Genomic DNA, 22,001 nt, shown 5'->3' with positions numbered 1-22,001 from the left:
ATGTAACTTCTTCTGTAAGAGGATCCTCTGTCCTCCACTAGTTACCTGTATTTTTGTCACCTGTTTGAACTTGTCATTTGTATAAAAGACACCTGTCCACAACCTCAAACAGTCACACTTCAAACTCCACTATGGCAAAGACCAAAGACTGTTTTGCTGTTTTTCAGCAAAGGGACCAGGACGACTGATCTATGTAAAGGAAAGAATGAATGGGGCCATTTATCATGTTTTGAGTGAAAACCTCTTTCCATTAGCAAAGGGCATTGAAGATGAAAAGTGTACTTTTTCTGCAAGTGTACCAATCCCCAACTAAATGAGTCTGGAAGGATCCAGTGTGGAAGTGGAATGTTTTGCAATGTTTGTGTTTCCGTTTGAAGACTGGGTCATTTAGCATGACAAAGATCCCAAACACACAGCCCGCGTAACAAAGGAGTGGCTTCATAAGAAGTTGAAAGTCCATGTTGCCCAGCAACAGCCCCAAAACATCACTGCTCTAGAGATCTGCAAGGAGGAATGGGCCAAAATAACAGACTACAGTTTGTGAAAAGCTTGTGAAGACTTACAGACACCGTTTGACTGCTGTCATTGCCAACAAAGGGTCTATAACAAAGTACTGAGTTCAAATTTTGTTATTGACCAAATAATTATTTTCCACCAGAATTTACAATTAAATTATTCAAAAATCAAACAATGAGGATTTTCTAGATTTTTCTTCTCATTTGTCACTCATAGTTGAGGTATATCCATGACAATTACAGGCCTCTCTCGTCTTTTTAACTGGGAGAACTTAAACAATCGATGGCTGACTAAACGCCGTTTTCCCCCACTGTAAATTTTGGAAAAATGTCCGCCTGTTGCAATGAAACTAAGAAAGAAGAACACAAGAGGATTTCTGAAAGTAGCAATTTTTTTTCTTTTTTTTCACTTTTGTGGAGATACAATTATTTACATGTAACCAGAAATAATGTTCTTAAAACAGGTACAAACATTTTTCTCTTCCTACATTTTTTTTAAATTTTATTTTATTTTTCTTCAAACTCATGACTTTTTGTAGAAAATATCAGCTTCAAGAAAAGAAGGGGAGGGGGGGGGGGGCAGCTGGAATATTTCATACGTCCATAAACTGCTATGTACAAGAGTATTTACATTCTAAAACTCTGTTTAGTTTTCCAAAGCAAACGTCAGTAAACAAAGTTGTGATCGTGTTCACTGCAGCTCTACAAACTAGTTACAAGCGATGTTTATACAGGTATGGCTGTCGTTGGGTTCAGACACGTACGAGCAGTCGCTCCACAGAGGTTGGCGTGCAGAAATCACAGGTAAATGACATGGCGGCAGAATAAACAGATGAGAGCTTGGTGGAGAAAAGCTGCATGTGGCTGAACATACAGTTCCAAAAGCCCCACGTCAATCAATGAGCTTCAAATCAATTTTAGATAAATGTGAAAAGTTGTGTGTGTGTGTGTGTGTGGGGGGGGGTTAAAGCTAAAGCTATTACTTTGCAAAATCATTCAAATACATATTTTATGTTCAGCCACTCAACTATTAAATAAAGTTATTATACCGATGGATTCCACAAACAGAAGGTAAAAGCATTAAATTAAATATATAATTTTAAAATTTCATTACCAAGAAAAAAAATGGAGCAGAACCAACATCAGGTTAATCCATCAGGTGAGTTCAACTTATAAGTTTAAAATCCATACAGCAATTCAACACCATTGAGTGAAGCGAGATTTCAATGATCTAAAACTAAAATTGCAACCTCACCGATACATTGGCAAACGTGGCGTTTTCCCCCCCCCCCAAGAACCCGTTGCCGATTTTCAAAGGCGGTCTTTCAGTCAAAAGCAGGACAAGTTGGGAAAATTGTATGGTCTCGATTTCTTCAAGGTTTTCAAAAAACTGAAGAAGATTTCAGGGAATAAAAGACTGATCTCAAAACATGTCAAAAGGAAAGAACATTGAGGGGAAAAAACATGAAACCAGCACGATAAAACAACGTCAAAAAATCCTCTCAAACATTCAGTCTACCTGCAAAAAGGAGTTCCATTGAAATGAATGTTTGCATTCAGAAATCCTTCCATTTTCTGTTTCCATGCAGACATCATTCTAACATCCATGAAAATGATTCTCCTGATCAATGATTTCACCCTTGGCTTGAATGTGGATAAGCAGAAATTAAAATGTAATGATCCATGAAATCTGATTCAGGTCTTCACACTCTTGCTATGCAACCAGAAATCAAGAGCTGACAGCGAGCAGCAGTCTGCTCCCAGGAGGACTTGCTTTTGTCGAGCCTTTCAGGGCCGTCCGTGGAAAGGTCTGCTTTGATTTCCTCCCATGTGACATTGCATGGATTATTGAGATGCCGGCTGGATTATTATGTCTCCCAGTCCGAGCCTGGATTGGATCTGTGGCGCTGAGACGATGGAGAAAAGACGACGTGTCCGTCAGCTTTAGCGGGACTTTGGTTCAGGCTGTGCTCCAGAAAGAGATTGGAACTTCTGCATTTGTGTTCACACACGAGTGTATGCATCTACTTGAGAGATTTTTTTTGTTTTTGAGTGACCAGCTGTCAAAGGAGTGAGACTCAGCTGCCCCCCCCCCCTCCTCCTTTTGGGTCGGTGTGAGGAAGCAGGGGGCGGGGCTGCATCCCGATCCCCTTCAAATGTGCAGAGTTTGGGTTTGCTGGGTGTTAACAGTGCTCCAGGTAGTCAATGACCCGTGAGATGGACTTCTGTCCCGTGGTCCCCATAGCACACTGAGTCAAGACAGGAGAAGAGAAATAAAAAAATATATATCAGAAAAACGGAAGATTTTCATTGACGCCCGAAAGAGTTGAAGCTTCAGAAACAAATGGTTACAGTCGTTGGTTCTGACAAGGCGAGTTACTGTCAAAGCTGCAGCTCCGTGCACAGCTGTGACTGAAGCCGCTCAATTCATGCAAATCTTTCATTCATCACAGAACTGCAGTTTCTTCGGATTCACGCCCCTCCTTCAAATACACTGCAGAGAGCCGATAAAATAACACTTGAGAAATTATTGATCACGCTTTATAACATAAAGCCACTGAAGGGATTTTACAGAAGCTACTACCCCACTGGGAAACATTTTAGATTAACAAATATCTGTAGGCCTTTCCACCATGACGTTTGTTCTTCTTTTTAATAGCAAAGAGATATTTTGTTCCCCTGTGCTTTCATGGGTGGAAGGACAATAAATGAAATAGTTTCTTTCTTTGCATAAAGGCGCTGCAAACGCTTGTAATTAAATGGAAACGTGGCGTCATAAAGAATCACTCAAGCTCTAATGTTTGATTCAAGTTTTTCTAGTTAATCCATTTTACAAATAAATAAATAAAAAAATGCTTTCATGCAATCTTGTCTACTTGATGAGAATTTTCTGTCCAGAACCACATAATCAATCTTTGAAGGTTTCCACACTAAAGTCTGTGTCAGTGTTTTAGCACTTAAAAAGATGGCTAATCTTTTAGAAAGAAAAATCAATTGGATTTCTCGGTATTATATCATTTTGACACTTAGCCAGTTCCTGCAATTAGTCTCAGCGTCAAGATCGTTTATGCACTTTGAAGGCGCAGGTTTGATCCCGTCATTCATACTCACAGTGAGGTTCATGAAGCTCAGGAACTTCTTCAGCATTTCTGTCATGATGGAGAAATCCCCTTTTGGCAGATGTTCTCTCACAGTAGTCACATTTACCTAAGGGCAGCAGAGAGGTGGGTGAATATGAAGACGCACATAAAAAGAAAAGGAAAAGGTGAAATGATCTCGTCTTCTCCTCACCTGGCTGCCCTGGCAGAGGCAGCCCAGCAGCAGAGCAGTGTAGGAGGCAACGATGCTGTCTTCCATATGCTTCCCTGCATGCTGCAAAGCTATGTGAAAACACAAAGAATTAATACAATAACGTACAGCTATAGAAGAATAAAACAACAATCAGACAGATAAAATGACGTATACATGAACCAGAAATGGGTAAAAACTTGAAAGGGTTCGAAGGTTTTTTTGGTTGTTGACAGAATTGTACAAACTTTAGTTAACAGGGAAAGAAATCACACGATTTCTTGATCTGATCACATGATCAGAAATCAGGCCTGATCATGTAGTTTCAGACTCGATTAGAATCGGATGGTGTATCCTGATGAAGGATTATATATTTACTTTTTATTGTTTTGATCAGTGCTACATGTTTTGAGCTTATTTGAAGTAAATGTCTTGTCATGAACGGATCACAACATTTTATTGTCCTAAAGCACAGCAGAACACGGCAATAGTTTAAGCAGGAAGTGCAAATAAATAATAGTTCCATAAAGTTAGCAAGACATTCACAGATTAGGACTTCCGGGCTGAAGAACAACCTACAAAGGCATTTTAAAAAAAAGAGAGAGATATATACATTTTCTTATTAATTGGAATTAAACAGAGACAACAGTGAGACGGTTGCCAAGGGACCGTCTATAAAGAGCGAGCTCCGGGAGAAGATGATCAAAAGAAATAAATAAATGAGAAAGAAATCCATAATCCCAAAAACAGCCGAAACGAAGAAATGGTTACTTGAATCCTCATATATTAGCTATGTCAACAGTTTTGGAAGGAAGTCATTGTTTTTCATTTTGAGTCATATATGAGGAAAAATGTTCATAGTTCTGCAGATACCAAAACTTGTCACCAGACTAATTATCACCTATTTGTTCCTAGTTAATGGATAACTATGTTTTCACTGTTGCACTGTTATTGCTTGCTTGTTCAAGTTACTTCATAAAGGTGCGTTATTTAAGAGCTGAATGATAAAATACGATTGATAAAATAAAAAATAGTGACCAAGCTTAAACTGTTTTTACGTTCTATAGTTTTTTTCAAATGTGTTACACACGTATTGGATCGGGACTCATTATCGGGAGATACTTAAAATCAAATTATTAAATCGATTGTGCCGAATAAATAAATAAAAAAATTAAATAAAGAAAATCTGATTGGGACATTCCTAATTTCTATGCATTGTTAAAGTATCAACCAGCTAAAACATCATGTGGACATGTGAATATACCAGAGCCATCAGTTACTCATGGGTCTGAAATAATCCGGTACAGCAAAGAGAGCTTTTACTGATGCAGTCACTTTTAAAGGAACAGCGAACAGCAAAAAGAATAGATGATCTCAGTCGAACAATACAAGAACTCTAAAGGGTATAACAAGTACAAAGAACTGATACTGGGGTTGAATGAAAACAAAAGAAGCAGCATTTTCCAGTCATGTCATGTAAAGCTCTTATGTCACTGCCAGCTCATCAGTATTCTGTGACTTAAGTGTGAAAGAATCAATTAACCTTTTAAAGTTCAAGATGTGCTTGTAGTGGTTGCTATGGAATCACACCACTGAGCTTATACAGCTGTAATTACAGGACGACATCTCTCCCATCATGCTGGACCGAGCCTTAGGACTGGAAATTGTTTCTTTAACAAAAATCATTTTTAAAAAAAAGGGGGGCTTCTTTACAAGCACAGTAATAACACCTATAAATGTCCACCTTTATTTAGATCCAGCTCTTCATCTTCCTCCTCTTTCTTTTCTGTCTGGGTGTTGTTAGTTTCAGACGCCACCCACTGGATCTCCCCCGACGTCTCCTGCCACTCGCCGCTTTGGTCCAGCGCCGGTTTGGGCGCCTCACTGATGAGATCGTCAGTCTTTGCCTCAGCCAGGATGGCAGCGCGCTCCCTCTCCAGGAAGAACTGGGGTTTTGGTAGGAAAAAAAAAAGAAGAAAAGAAACAGCTTTCTCAGAACATGAAACCGAAGAGTGGCCAGCGTTTCAGGGTTGTGCTTTCAATAATTCATAGGAGAATGAAAGAACAGCAGATAAGCGGAACCAAAAACAAGGCAAAAGGCCGAAAACAAATTTCATCTCGTTTTGATGCTGAGAAGCAATTTGAAAGTAGTAATATAGTAGTATGTATAGCAAAAACTATACCTGCTAGAAAATGAAAAACTGAACACCTGCATGTAAAATATTAATCCTTTCAGGCAGTTTGTACCTTCACCAGGGCAGCCAAAGCTCCAGAGGGTTTGGGCTTGTCAGCCGCGTCTCCCTGAGTGTCGGCTGACTGTGCTGCCGCGTCCAATTGTGCTGAGTCAGAAGGCTGCATTAGGCTGTCCTCCAAGCAGGTGTCATCGATGCTGTACTCCATGTCTACCAGACAGTGCCGGTTTCTGGAGCTGTACTCCACAAGGTTGATCAGGAGACCCAATCCCTGATGCACACACGACACAAAAGATTCATTGACAGAAAATGAAAAATACTGCATGGAGTAGAGTATTAACAGCTGGAGTGGTGGGTACTTACCAGTACTCGCACATCGAAGCGCTGCTCCTGTGGGATGTAGCGTGGAACCCGAAGAATACAATTCAGAGCGGTCGTTATTAACTGATCCTGCTCGCCAGTCTTGGTGCTTCCCCATTCTGCAGGCAAAAAGAATCATTACCGTCAACTTTCTACTTTTAGAACCTCATGTAAGTTCAAACATTCATAAATGGATATGCCAATGAGGTGAGAATACCGTTGTCGTGGGTCAGATTGAGCAGCACCCCGATGATGGCCCTCATGCAGTCCTCCACTGCTTTGCCCACGTTACTGCAGCTGCCGCGGGGCGATGTTTCACCAGAGGACGGCGCGGGGCTGTTGTTTACCGTCCGGCTGTACCGCTGGATCATATCCTCGCAGCATCTCAGAGCTCTGAGCACAACATCATAAATAAAAGAGAAGATCATAAAAACAGAGACGTAATAGATGAACCAAAATGAAAACGGAGAAGGAAAACGATTGTTTAGATTAGCGTTATCTGTCTGCTATTGTGGGTTTACAAATAACCGTTGTCGTCTATAGATTAAATCAACGCTTTGCTTTCAATATTGGCAGACAGGAATCGTGCAATGAGCTTTTTTCCATTACCTACAGCATATAATAAGGCGCCAAGTTTGTTTTAGCATAAAGAGTTACAATGTGTATTCATGGAACTAACCTGGCAGAGGAGATAATGAGTTGAGAGTCTTTGTAGGCGATTAGGTAACCCTGGTTTTCAGGGTTCTGCACCGTCACCTTTGGCAGAAATTAAAAAATTTAAAAGATAAATGACAGAGATCACGCAGTCAAAATTTAAAGAAGAATTAAAAAGAGATTTTCATTTGACCCAGACATTTGATTAATGAGGAAAATTTCTGTTTCATCCAAGCCTGCCAAAAACTGACAGCCGATTTCAAAGAGCTGAATACGACTGTCTCGAGTGCCACTCCTGTTAGACTTTTAAGGACAGCAGCCGGCTTCGCATTGTCCCACTTACACTTTCGAGCACTCTTAGACACCTTTCAGCTCCCCATAAAGACCCAACGAGCTTCTCCTTGTCATCCTCTTGGCTCAGGTTCTCTGCACACTCTTTAACTGCAGAAAAAGCACAGTTAGAATAAAATAAATGTGAACGGTTACAGGGAGGAGAATTAACATGAACACTCATACCCTTGTCGACGATGTGATCCAAGCCACCCAGCAGCCTTAACTCTTCTTTAAACCAATCTCCAGCTCTCTTAGAGGTCAGAGAAAGCAGAGCTTCCATGGCTAGATGGCCCGTCTAACAAAGACACAAATATATTTGTGAGCAATATTGGAGGTATCCAGCGGTCCAATTTCAAAACAATTTGAAGAAATACTCTTTAAATTTACTTTATATACGTCCACCATCATCAGAAAAATACCACCAAAACATGTTTTAAAAAAGAATTTTAATCAGAGTGGACCTTCTTTTATCATTTAGCACCTCTGTGAAGTAAAACTAGTGGAACTATTAACTAGAAGAAGAAAAAATCTATTATCTATTAAATAGTCATGTGAGAAAGTTTGGTTACTTTAGTTTTAAATCTTGTTTGAACATTTTAACCAAATGTGATTCATATCTTCATTAAAAATTCTTAAAAATGAATGAAGCAGCACGAATGAGTATTCATGCCTAGTTGATATCATTCGAACCTTGTGTTATTTATTTTTTCTTTAAGATTATGGGATTCTTTTTTTTTTAATATCTAAAGACTTTAACCTCTTAAGACATCAAATTTTGGGTTTTATTAGGACAGTAGTTAATTTACTTAACTTGGGCTCTGTCAGAGAAATAAAAAGTATCAAAGAAGACTTTGGGTCTTAGGGGGTTAAGTCACGCAGCCAGCACTTATGCAGCCTTCTCTCTGTCGGCAGCACGGAGCGCTTAACATTTATAAGAAACAAAAACCTTATCTTTTTCATGTTGAAATGCATTTGTAGGTTGTCGTTTGCATAAAGACAAGCCAATAGAGATACTTAATCAGTTTAAAACGTTTTTGAAAGGGTTATTGATCCCGGAATTTAAACATCTCGCCAGCTTGCATCGTTTTTGTTCGCCTCCTGCTTGAACTTGCTGCCGGCAATAAATAAAATGTTTTATGTTAAATAAAATGTTGTGATCCATTCATGACATGTAAACTTCGAGTGGAGTGTTCATCCGAAATAACAGGGTAGAAATATAAAGTGCTGGTCATAATAATAATAACTGAAATGTCTGATACTGATGGAGACAACATCCAATATCGATCGAGTCATCAACTACGTGATCGGATCGGGAAATCTCAAAATAAATCAACTGAAATATTTGAGCTGGCATTTTTAATTTAAAGTGTAAAATGTAGAGTTAAAGCTGCCACAAAAAGAGACATCCGGATTTGAGCAGCTCTTTTGCTTCATTCTTTGAGTGATTATGAAGGTCCTACCGTGATGTTCTCCAAGTCAAGATGCTTGTTGTGCACAGTCTCACAGAGCCTCCGGATCTTCTCCTTGACCTTTGCCATTTCCTTTGCAGTGAGCTCATCCTGGTGGCCTGAGTAGTCCTGGTCCAGTTCCAGAAGCTTGATCATCAGCTCCAGACAGGCTCTGTCCAGGTCCATGTTGAGGCGATCACGACTCAGAATGTACATCAGGGCAGCTGTGCAAAGTGCAAGGTTCTGCAACAATGCCAACAGACCAGGAGTTAGAGTGGTAAAAGTTGAACGTTTTTACCAGAGGAAAACGATTCATTGTCATGTCTTAACTTTGAATTTTTCTAAAATGTTTCTTTATATTTATTTAAACACACACACGAGCACTTGTGGAATACTAAAGTAGTCCTTGTTCCTCCTGGTGCTCGCTGAGCAAACAAGGGCGAGGAGCCAGCTACCAAATCCACTTGGTTTAATTAGCTGCTGCTAAATTTGGAAATCGTCTACATTATGATCATTATTGTAATGCTAGGATTTGAGGGTTTTTTTATTCTCTGCGCCTGGAGCAGAAAACGGGAGAACAAGGGCTCGTTCTGCACAAACAGCAAGTGAAGCTTCTTCTAAGGGTTGCTCCAGATTTTTAGAGCAAGACGGGGGAAAAAAAGGTGCAAGAAAATAGGGATTATTTTCTGAAAAGTGTCTGGATGTAATTGGTAACGATGTAACCCATGCAGGCTAAAATGATTTATTCGTGTTTTGTGCAATCATTTTACAAAAAGCAGCTGTTACAGAGACTTGAAGCACTTAAAAAATGACTAAAATGTTAAATGACTTAATGTCAGAAGCTTTTTGCATTAAATTTTACATATCTATTATTATGTCTAACTAAAACAAATCCACTGAAATTAACGAGTAGCTAAAGTAATGCAAGTTATTGCAGATTTGGTTTGAGTAAAGAAATATGAATACCTGGATTCACACTAAAGTAAAAGAAGCATCATCACAATGGCCATTAAAAATTCATTCCCACCTGAAAAAGTGTCTAAGTTTTGGATCTCTGTACTTACCTGTGACTCATGGGAGTGGAGCGAAGGTAAAAACAGAAACTGCATAATGCAGGGCCGTTTTGAACTAGAACGTTATATAAGATAACAAAACTCCAAAAGCTAAGACTGAATAAAAGTTGCTTCTCTTTTCTAGCTGCCCGCTGAATACAATGTTTTTTTGGCCTCCTTTGGGCACTTGTTAATTACACATCTCAAGGGTTACATCTAAAAAAAAAAGAGTTTCAACATTGTGATCTTTTAGAATTTGACTTAAAAAGGATTGGAGTTAATGATATAGTACTAAATACCCTGAAACAACTACACTAAACCCTCAATTTGAAGACTGATTCTAAGGAATTATCAGAACTACAATGATCTGTGACTAATACATATGCATAAAAAAACATATGTAAATAAAAATGGGGAGCTGGACCTACTGGATGTTGGGGAGCATCGCTGAGCATTTTGAAAACCTGCGCCACCTTTCCTCTGGCTCGCAGGTGCATCCTGAAACTAGGCATTGCACAGCGTGTGGCCAGGCTGATTATACTGGAACACAGAGGGAGGATTACATTAAGAGCTTACGATAGAAGCATGCAAGCAACAAAAAAAGAAAGCAGAGTTATTTAAGTCCGCTTCATTTGGGAATTTCATCCAGAAGCGTAGACGACACACCAGCAGCTGCTTTAAGGCGTCACAAAACTCATAAACAGCGACTGTTTAAAAATAGCCTCACATTCCATTTACTCAATCAATTCAAAAAGATACTTGATTCTCATCACCTTTAAAACCTCAGAGCAGATTTGGAGAGCTCTCCTAAATGAGCTGAAGGAGGAGACACCCACTGTTTCACCGCACTTACCTAAGGCATCTGGTGTTAAGTGGCTGACTGCTCTTCAAGCCAGTCTCCAAGTACTCAAAGTCGTCTGTGAACTCTTGATTTTCACCAAACTCCACCACGTCATTGAAGTGTTTCACGTGTTGCACTACGGTGTACAGCTGTGAAGAGGAGAACGGGCTTAGTCAGAGCCTACTGGTTAAGCCAGGTCCATTTGTCTAGATGCAGTCATGACGACCCACTCCCAGGACGATTGTGTCTTTGGAGTTTCTAACAGTTCTTGTTGTATTTTTATGACGATGGAGTAACGGTACATATATAAAAGGAAATTAAGCTAAAAGGTGCATTTTTGAGTTTTTCGTGAATCAGGAGCAGATGAAAAAATAAATAAATAAATAAGAGTGTATTTTAACGGAAAAAAATACACTTTAGGTTTGAAGGATTAATGCACAATTTGCAGTTAACTATATTTAATAGGATAAATGATAAGTGTGACCCAAGAGAGAGGATCTGGGTTTAGTGTGCGATACCAGCAGACTGTGGCTGACACTAGAGCCCTGCGCGGGACTATTTTCTTCATCCCGCTCCCGCCCGCGCCCGCTGAATTTTTGACCAATCCCGCCCGCTCCCGCAAAACTCAGAGAATTTAGTCCCGCACAGTAATAGAGATGCATTGATTTTGTATCGTCCCCCGTCCCGCAGGAAAAAAACACGTATTTTTATTGATATTATTAAAGAGATTCATGTCCTCCTCCAGCCTCATCTTTTGATGCATTCCTCTTGTGTAATGTGCAACTTAAATATTAAATATATTTTCACAAATCCTGTTCGGTTAAAAGTGTCCCTGTGTGCGCGCAGACAGACGGCCTGAAGCGCGCTCTTAGTAAGAGGCGGGGCAGGGCGCACCCCCAACAACAGGTTAGATGACAGAGGCCATTGGGCGTCTCTACCTGGTGCCTTCACGGAGCTTCAGTACATAAGAATCCAACAGCTGCACAGCCTAACGTAGTCTGCTAATATATATTCATGAGATATTCATGGCAGCACTGATCCCGCGGGTTTTTTTTTTGCCGCCCGCTCCCGCCCGCAGCACAATTCAAACCGCCCAATCCCGCGAGATTTGGGTTGGGTCCCGCGGGACCCGGCGGGACCCAATCCCAATGCAGCCCTCTAGCTGACACCCCAGGTCTGAGGAGGATCTGTAAATAAAAGTCATCTGGGACTAGGAAGTTCTTGTGTAAAGAACAAGCTTCAAGGATCTGTGACTGGCAAACAAATGCAGTCTCTTTACCCCTTTATCTTCTTTGAGAAAAGGTCAAAACCGGTTTTGAGTAAATACTTCCAAGCACCCCCTCATGAAAAATACAACTGCGTGCCCTGGACTCGCCTCTTTGTGTTCCTTCCTGCACTTTAGCGCCGTCACGATGTCCTGGTTAAGTCGCGTGGGGATGGTCTCTGACTTGATGACTTTGGGGGGCGGTGGGGGGGCTTTGAACACGCCATCATCTTTATGGGAGTTGCTGTCCTTGCTGCTGCTGGATAACATGGCCTAAAGGGGGAAAACAAGCAGAGAAATGGGGCGCGTACAGATGCAGGAAATTTTGTTTAACGGCACGTCTGGGTGATTTAGCACAGACCAAGAAGCTGGCCATGTGCACACATCTGTATTAAGTGCTGTTAACAGACGTCACATGAGATAGGGCAAAAGTTTACGTGAACTTTAAAACGATGCAATGAGCAAACATTGGTGGCCATGGGGGAAATTCTACTCAAGATAAACAAAACACCAAAATTATTTGTCAAAAAAAATGGCTTTAAAGACCAACTAAAAACTGTAAACAAGTAACAATGTTGTTAGAATTCAAACAACAACCTTATATAATGTTTCGCTCAACAGAAGGGGCGTTGTTCATAGCCGAGACAGAATTTTACAAAGTGTTTTTATACTGCATTCACACCGGACGTGATTCCCGTGTCAAATTCGCGTCTGCCGCCTCTCTTTTGACCAGCGTCAACTTCACTGCACCTTGACGCTCTGGCCGCGGAAAAACCGCCAACGTTTTTCTGGACTTCACTTGTTGCCACATTATAGAAAGCATGGATGATGTTGAGCCGTAGTTTGTGTTTATATGTTCTGGAGAGCTCTACAGAGGCACCAGCAGGCACATCGCTGTGTCTGCCGTGTCTGCTGGGTTCAACAGATCCTTCAGAGCTTCAGAGTCTCTCCCGGTGCACTTCACTCACCAGCGACAGCTGTGCCTGGGTTACGGCCGTTTCAAACCTTACTTCGGTCTGTCTGTGGCCAAGTTTGAGCTTTAAGCCTGGCGCTAAAGCGATTGCAGCAAACCCCAGGCGGGCCAGCATAGCGAGCACCGTTGCTCAGGGCAGTCAGATCATGAGCAGCGGTGCTCGCTTGCTCGCTACACAATTGCTGTAGACTGTGCAGGTTAATGTTGGGCGAAGACCCCATGGAACTGGAGCTAGGAAACGCTGCCACTCGGGTTCCGGCTGGACCACAGAAGACGTCATAGCAGGCTCCATCGACCGGGGAGCTCTACAGCAACCCCGCGGCCCCAGTGGGTTAAGGAACTGGATGAAAGTTCAGGAAAAAAATCTCTGCATTGAGCATCCATATTCTACCCTTTGATCGAGTCACTGAAAACGTCACATGCCCAAAGCTAAATACCTGATCGCTGCACCTGACGCCCAAATCGCACCGCAGGACCACAGATTGCGTCTGTACATTCACTTGACATTAAAACTCGTCACCCCTGATGCGCGAATAGGGTCCGGTGTGAATGCAAAATTACAACAACAATTCCAAAGTTAGACTGAAAAAAAAAAAAAAATTGACAGGTTACCGGAGCCGTCTGAGACCGGGACAGTGGAGGCACAGGTATCTCCTCAGGCTCAGGCTGGTTCCAATGGCGGGCATTGTAAACAGCTTTGGAAGGAGACTGGAATTCAATAAGAGTAAAACATGTTGGTTCACAAAAATATGAACGTGGTTTTAGCAAGAACTGGCATTACTTTTAAATTAAACCCAATGAAAATGGAACCAAAAAATTAAACATGTCTCTCTAAAAACATTCTTATAGATTATACACATTTAGAAACTTCTGTAAAGCGCAACTGAACTCATGTTGATGGTATGCGGCAAATTCCTCCTCAGTGTGGAGCCAAAGAGTCCTCAAGCAACCCAAAACATTTTCTGTAAATTACACTTTGTGTGATTCAAGAGTGTAAAAATGCAAAAGGCTATGCTTTCTGATGCCGTTTTTTTAAATATCCAGAACGAGAAGGACAGATAACAAATAACCTGAAGCCACAGCAAAGTACTATGCAGACGAAAATAAAGGAAAGGGAACAAAACACCACAATTGTCACAAATCAAAACAGATTTGTACGGCCTGATAAAGAGGCTGCATTCAGCTGGCTTCACTCGAATGTCCAACGTTTGAATAGAAAACCAGCATGCATCAATAGAACCTCTTCAGCGTAGAAACAAATCTGAAAATTTGGTAAACTAGATTTTTCAGATGAAAGACATTCAGTTATTGGAATGTTTTATGATGGTCGGCTATATTCTTGCAGCGCTTTACCATAACACCAATTCAAACAGAATCTATGTGGCGTTTCTCTTTCATCCCACCAATCACTGCTTCATCACAATTATAACAAAAAGTTCTAAACAAGAATAAATACACAGAGACAAAAGCTGGGCACTTTTCTATTTCCTATTAATCACTTCTAGACACGAGCAGAATCGTGTTAAGCAAATGCAGTTCAAAGATTGATGAGGCTCTCGCTGCCGGACCCTCATCAAGAGAAAAAGATGAGCTGCCACCAGATGTGAGCGTGATAGGTTTTGTTCAATAAGACGTCAGTGGTTCAGATGATTTTTCACCCCCGACTGAACAAAGCAAACTATCAGAGGACAGAAACTGATCAGAAGTTTAATATGCCTTCTTAAAAAAAGCTATGTTGATAGGCTTTCTCATTCATGACATGTGATGGTGCCTTTTGACACAGCTCTACATTGAAAAAGATTTCATCTCAATGGGATTTCCTGGTCAAATAAAAAGATTGCTTTTTTAAACTGTGTCCTTTCACCACACAAAGATAATTTTGTATTTGTTTCCTTCTATATATAAAATTCATGAATGTTTTAATATATAAACATCAGCATATCTCTTTACAAAATGTTAGATGTACCTTTTTGGGTCCACTGAAAATCTTTTTGAGACCAGTGCCTGCATCCTTTGATTTTTCACTGGACTTCCCTTGTCGTCCTTTCTGGCCATCAGCCCCACAAGGACTGGAGTCATCAGCAAACTCAAAAGTGTCTGTTTGATAGATTAAACGCGCTCTAAATGATTATTACAATTTATACAATGAATTTGGTAGATGGTTATCACAAATTGGATTAAAAAAAGAAAAAAGAAAGAACTGCTCACCTGTATTGCTGCTAGCCTGACTGTCCTGTGAATCGCTGGTTTGGGGGCTGTCCACACTGGAGCTCAGAGACATTAAAGCCGCTGCCGCCCTCTTGGCTTTCTTTTCTTTGGCCTGAGTGCTTTCATCATCGCTGTCACTCTCACTCAGGTCATCAAAGCCAAAGTACTTGATCTTGTAGCTACTTTTGCCTGCCATGACTCCCTCTGAACTGTCATTACCTTCTTCGCCCTCTTTGTCCTCAAAACCGAAGAACTCCAGCTTGGTCTCAGCCTTGGTTTTCTTTGTTTTTGCTTGTGTGGGCCGGAACCTTAGAAAATGACAAAGATGATGGGTTAATACACTGAGTTTTGGTGGCACTGGGATTTACTTAGTATCTTCAAACTGTTTTTTTTTTTTTTTAACACAGCTTTTGAAAAGCAATCGCTACGAGCCAGCTAAACGAGTAAGCCTGGAAATGAAATACATCTACAAAGCACTTTGGATCATACACAAGTGAAAAAAAAACATCCAAGTCTATAAACAGCCACATTTCTGCAATAGCTACTTCTTAGCTCTTCTTCAGACCCCTGAACACATCAATGAAAACAACTGAAAGTTACAAGACAGAAAAGAGTGGATTATGCGAAAAAAATGTAGGTTACCCTGTGAAATAAGACGCTCATTTTTAATCAAAGCCACAGATGTCCATAATGGATTATCAAATGCTTATCAGATAATTGCTTTGTTATACGTTTATTCTGTGAATCCAGAAGATCCAAAAGACAGCGTTTTTTTTAACCCAAGAAAATAAAACCAATGATTCAATCCCAGTCATTCCATCAATTCCACCTGCCTCTTAAATTTTCCATTGGTGGAAGACATCTGATAAGGTAATCAGCAGCTAATAGGATGCAGATATTACAAAAATCAGACAGGAGGACACTGGCTGTCAAAGACGAGAAGTGGACATTCCTGCATTAGAACATATTAAGAGAGATGTGGAACATCAAAAATAAAAAAGGATAATTACATAATTTTAGACAGCTTTGATGTAAGAATTCTAATGAAACAACTGCAGTTGCACTCATGCTTTTGTCAAAACATAAACTCCCGCCTTACATCAAAATCCAAAAATAAAAGGATGCAGCTCATCGTTTCAGTATTTTCTAACAAACATTCTGCTTCTCTTTAAAGTTGTTATCCAGCAGTAATTCATAACGCTATAGAAAGAGATGAACATATTACTTTTTACTATTATGACCCTTGATATTGTTTCAGAGCAAGGAGATGGCTGGAAGTGGCAAATCTCGACAGGAAGTTGAATCATGACTCAATAGTGTGACTTTTACAAGGAAACTGGTGTTTCCATCTACTGCACATGAAACTATACATACTTTAGTAATAAATTCTATTTTCTCTATCAGGTCACTCTAAATTTTTATTGAAATTGCTGACACAGATAGCTAATAGGAAGTTTGTCTTTGCAGAAATGTGCTCTTAACATAAAAGAATGTGAGTAAAAGTAAGTTTTTATCTCAGAATCCAACGTCCCTATTAAATGATTTAACATTTGTTTTCACATCCTTTCATTTTTATAACCGACATGTCATGTGTACAAAACAGGACTTACCTGGCAAGTTTAGCAGGCTGCGGGTCCGATTTTTTCTTCATCTGCCCTGCTTCTCCGAGGTCAGCAGGGGCAGCTGGAGTGGCAAGTTCATCGATTCCCCGCTCTATTGAGTCCTGGATTGTGACATTGCACACTGACAGACAGGAAGGGTGAAGAACAGTGTAGTCCCGCACTCTCCCACCACCCCTGCCAGCAGGCTTGACTGCTGTTTTAGCACTGGCAGCAGCACCACTTGAACTAGCAGGAAGGGCACTGCTGGCTTTATCTTGGGCACTCGCTGCATCCGTGGACTGGTGGCTGTTGTTTTCAGCATGTTCAGATAGTGTTTTGCAAGCCCGGCCAGGCCGCTGGTATTTCTTGCAATTGGACGCTCTTAACGTAAATGGAGAAGGAGGGATGTTGTCCACTATTTCTGGTGATGGCTCTATTGAAAGGTCTTCTGCACTCCTATTTTCTTCTGACAAATGCCCATCATGGGGGTTTTGAAGGTCTCCACTACCTCTCGGTTCATCTGCTGAGAATTTGATGGAGGTATGTACTTCTGAAGACACAGAAACAGCTTTCTCAGACACAGAAAAGTTTGGATGATCAAAAGGAGCCACATCTGACAGACTGGCCATGGGCGCGGGCTTCTGGATGCCACTAGAACCAGTTTTGTACCACGGCTGGTTGCTTTTAATATCCTTCTCTACTGATGCTTGTTTACCTATAAATAAAGAACAATATTATTTATAGATAAATTAAAAGAATATTACAGCGTAAAAAGATCCACCTAAAGTATGCTTCTAAACCTATTAGCTCAGTGAACAAGGGTCAAAAGGAATTGCTGGGTTGGTCACCCTTAGTTTATTTGAACAGTGAAAACAACAAAAAGTTGTCATCCTAAAGTGATTTAAATGAAACTGCTAGATAGATAAATGTCTCCGGTCTTTAAGAGGTAGAAGTTGTGTTTTTGCTGTCATTACTCACTTGTGAAAGTAGATGCTGAACTTGCAGAGCCCTGTGCAGCTGTCACAATAGGAATTGTCTTTCGATCTTGCACTGCATCCACCTTTGTGGGGTCCATCTTTGCTGGAACGCCTTCTGTGATTTTCGTTTCAGACATATTGTGAGACGTGACAGTCTTCGACTCTTCATCGCTGTCGAACCCAAACGGGTCTTCTTCACTGTCACTGTGCTCAAGCCTCGGCCTCTTGGGAAACTCAGAAACGTCAGGTTTCAGTGTGGGCCTTTTGGCTCCCAACTGAGCCTTGTAAGTGGTCTCCCCCCATTTGGTGGTCAGAGTAGGCCTTTTATTTGAGATGACTTCTTCAAACTTGGAATTTGCCTCCCCTCCCTTGCGGTGGTATGTTTTACCAAATCTTGACGTCATGTTTGTAACGGTATGTTACATATTCCCTGTGAACAGAAGAAGAAAACTTGCCCATTTCCTTCAATCTTAATGTTTATGAACTTAGCTAATTGATTCAGTGTGACGGAAAAATCTTTATGTTTAGTAAATAAACATTTTTTCATATAATCAATTTGTTGTGACTGTACTTATTGGAAAATAACTCTACTTTTACAACACTCTTATCTAATAAGCCATAATTGTTCTACAATGATTGAGAACGTATGAACTTAATGGGCACATAACATTAACATGTTAAAACCATGTCCAAAAAAAAAAAGTGTCCACGCTGATCACCTGTAGAATTTTTAATGAATATGTTAATCATAATATGAAATTAATCTAAATTTTAGTCAAATGTGGCAAATGCTACATCAAAGTATAAATGAAAGATATGATAATTGATTTAGCTAAGTTATGTCAACGGATGAATGCTAGCATACCAAGTTAGCATGGCAAGCTCAAGCTTTCAAAAACACGACGATGCAATATCTGAAAAACACGGTAACCAGTTCGAGATAGAAAACATGTAATCAATATTTTTGTTTTTACCAGTGCCTATAAACACAAGCGGGCAGAAAATGTAACTTAGCACCATGAATTTGCACAAGTGCACTGGTAAAGTTAACTACTCCAAAGTTAGCCATTAGGCGCTAGCTACATCACTGCTAACAATGCTAAATCTCTTGTTTACATTTCTAACCTAACAACATTTTTGTATGAAACTTAGCTCCAACTATTAGACAAGTAGGCTAAATATTACCTTAATGTATAAATCTTTTTCCAGAAAAGTGAACATTTTCAAATAGCAGAAGAAACTCTTACCTTTCAACTCCGGTGACTAACTAACCCCTCCGCTTGTTTTCAGCCGGCTAGGCCTGATCCCCCACTCACGCACAAATCAAGCGGGTAAAGTCCGTCTCGTGCGATAAAAACGGCATAACAAATATGACATATGTTAAAATAAACGATGTTGTTTGCCAAAATAAAAGTCTGATTAGCATCAAAAGCTATTACAGTCTAAATATAGCTGTTAATCAAGAGTTTTTGCATTTTGAACTGCTGCTGACGGCCATTAAAATTTCCCCTCCCTCCTCGGTGCTTGGCAAGACCTCCATGTACTACGCTATTACACGGAAACGACCAATCAGCATCGGCGGGGTTTCGCTGTGCTTTCAGAGTGTCAGCAAGCGCAAATCTGATTGGTTAAAAATTTTAAAAATTAGAAACGCCAGGGGACACTCGAGGATAACATAAAAGCCTTAGTTACAGTTTATAGATTGTACAAATTTTCGTATGTGTATAAATGTAAAAAAAAAATATATATATATATATATATATATATATATATATATATATATATATATATATATATATATATATATATATATATATATATATATATATATATATACACCACCAGGATACCACCACCAGGATCTACAGTACTGACATTGGGATGTCATTCGGGCTCGAGAAATGCAGCCGGATGGTGACAAAGAGAGGCAAGGTAGTCCACACAGGAGGGGTCTCACTCCCAGAAGGAACAATAGCAGACATCGAGTACAGTTACAAGTACCTTGGAATCCCACAGGCAAATGGCAACCTGGAGCAGGCAACAAGGAAAGCTGCAACAGCTAAATACCTCCAACGAGTAAGGCAAGTCCTGAGAAGCCAGCTCAATGGCAAAAATAAGACCCGGGCAATAAACAGCTACGCACTGCCCGTTATCAGATACCCTGCAGGAATAATAAGATGGCCAAAGGAAGAGATACAGACCACGGATGTTAAAACACGAAAGCTCCTCACCATGCATGGAGGGTTCCATCCCAAATCCAGCACCCTGAGACTGTATGCTAGCCGCAAGGAAGGAGGCCGAGGACTAGTGAGTGTAGAAGCCACTATCCAGGATGAAACATCCAAGATCCATGAATACATCAAGCTCAAGGCCCCAACTGATAGTGTGCTCAGTGAATGTCTCAGGCAATGGAGAGCAGAGGATACAGTGCTGGAGGACAGATCCTCATGGGAGGACAAACCCCTGCATGGGATGTACCACCGGACCATAACTGAAGTGGCTGATATCAAGAAGTCCTACCAATGGCTAGAAAGGGCTGGCCTACAGGACAACACCGAAGCGCTCATCCTGGCAGCCCAGGAACAAGCCCTGAGCACCAGAGCGATAGAGGCTCAGATCTACCACACCAGACAAAACCCAAGGTGTAGGCTGTGCAAAGAGGCGCCTGAAACAATCCAGCACATAACTGCAGGGTGTAAGATGCTGGCAGGGAAAGCATACATGGAGCGCCACAATCAAGTGGCTGGAATAATATACAGAAACATGTGTGCAGAATATGAACTGGAAACCCCAAGGTCAAAATGGGAAACACCTCCGAAGGTTGTAGAGAATGAGAGGGCAAAGATCCTGTGGGACTTCCAGATCCAGACTGATAGGATGGTTATGGCGAACCAACCAGACATTGTAGTGGTGGATAAAGAACAGAGGAAGGCCGTTGTGGTGGATGTGGCAGTGCCAAGCGATGGGAACATCAGGAAGAAGGAACATGAGAAACTGGAGAAATACCAGGGACTCAGAGAAGAACTGGAGAAAGCCTGGAAAGTGAAGGTGACAGTGGTGCCTGTGGTAATTGGAGCACTCGGGGCAGTAACCCCCAAGCTGGAGGAGTGGCTACAACAGATACCTGTAAAGACTTCAGACCTCTCAGTCCAAAAAAGCGCAGTGCTAGGAACAGCTAAGATACTGCATAGGACCCTCAAGCTCCCAGGCCTCTGGTAGAGGACCCAAGCTTGGAGGAGAAACCACCCGCTGAGGGTGAGAGGGGCGTTTTTTTTTTATATATGCTAGGCAACTTCAGGACCTTAAAATGCTTCTTACACAGCTATTTCTTTTTTTACATGGGGTCGTTGTCATGCTGAAAGACCCAGCCATGTTTCATCTTAAATGCTATTGCTAATGAAAGGAAGTTTTCTCTCAAAATTTGATGATACATGGTCCCATTCAATCTGTTTAACATAGATCAGTCGGTCTGTTCCTTTTGCTGAAAAACAGCCCCATAGCATGATGTTTCCACCCCCATGCTTTACAGTAGGTATTATGTTCTTTGGATGCAATGCAGTATTCTTTCTCCTCCAAACACTATGAGTAGAGTTATTACCAAAAAGTTTTATTTTGGTTTCATCTGACCATATGTCATTCTCCCAGCCCTTCTCCAGATCATCCAAACACTCTCTAACAAATTTAATACGGGCCTGCACATGTACTGGCTTTAGCAGGGCAACACGTCTGGCACTGCAGGATTTGAGTCCCTGGTGGCATATTGCGTTACTGATGGTAGCCTTTGTTACTTTGGACCCAGCTCTCTGTAGGTCATTCACTAGGTGAATCGTGTGGTCTTGGGATTTTTGTTCACTGTTCTTGTAATCATTCAGACCCCATGGGGTGAGATCTTACAGTGAGCCCCCGATGGAGGGAGATTATCAGTGGTCTTGTGTGTTTTCCATTTCCTAATATTTGCTCCCACAGTTGATTTCTTCACACCAAGCTGCTTATCTATTGCAGATTCAGTCTTCCCAGCCTGGTGCAGGTCAACAACTTTGTTTCTGGTGTCCTTAGACAGCTATTTGGTCTCGGTCACAGTGGAGTTTGAAGTGTGACTGATGTGGACAAGTGTCTTCAATAAAGATAACCAGTTTAAACAGGTGACAAAAATACATGTAAAAAGTGGAGGACAGAGGATCCTCCCACAGAAGAGGTTACAGGTCTGTGAGAGTCAGAAATCTTGTTTGTAGGTGACCAAATACTTATTTCCCACCTTAATTCAAAAAGAAATTCTTTAAAAATCAGATAATGTG

At 40.9% G+C, this 22,001-nt stretch overlaps 1 protein-coding gene across 2 annotated transcripts; it reads right to left on the bottom strand.

Moving 5' to 3' along the window:
* Positions 1 to 889: 889 nt before the first annotated feature.
* wapl (WAPL cohesin release factor) lies at positions 890 to 19,251 on the bottom strand. Of its 2 annotated transcripts, none has more exons than XM_011484346.3 (20): positions 18,954 to 19,251; positions 17,708 to 18,136; positions 16,739 to 17,279; positions 15,129 to 15,436; positions 14,887 to 15,017; positions 13,533 to 13,628; positions 12,059 to 12,220; positions 10,696 to 10,832; positions 10,271 to 10,382; positions 8,803 to 9,033; positions 7,526 to 7,637; positions 7,353 to 7,450; positions 7,035 to 7,111; positions 6,573 to 6,748; positions 6,359 to 6,474; positions 6,051 to 6,266; positions 5,548 to 5,749; positions 3,807 to 3,895; positions 3,627 to 3,722; positions 890 to 2,764 (listed from the first exon to the last, which is right to left on the bottom strand). In XM_011484346.3, exons 2-20 carry the CDS (start codon positions 18,108 to 18,110, stop codon positions 2,699 to 2,701), a joined length of 3,369 nt encoding a protein of 1,122 aa, XP_011482648.1. In that variant the 5' UTR covers positions 18,111 to 18,136; positions 18,954 to 19,251; the 3' UTR covers positions 890 to 2,698. The 2 variants fall into 2 exon arrangements, with proteins under 2 accessions (XP_011482648.1, XP_023818996.1); XM_023963228.1 differs by having other exon boundaries at positions 16,739 to 17,444; positions 18,954 to 19,250.
* Positions 19,252 to 22,001: the final 2,750 nt, after the last annotated feature.

This window comes from Oryzias latipes, chromosome 15 (genome assembly GCF_002234675.1).
Source record: "Oryzias latipes chromosome 15, ASM223467v1".
NCBI lineage: Eukaryota > Metazoa > Chordata > Actinopteri > Beloniformes > Adrianichthyidae > Oryzias > Oryzias latipes.
The sequence above is the reverse complement of the archived record's forward strand: the minus strand, read 5'-3'. Positions and strand labels throughout refer to the sequence as shown.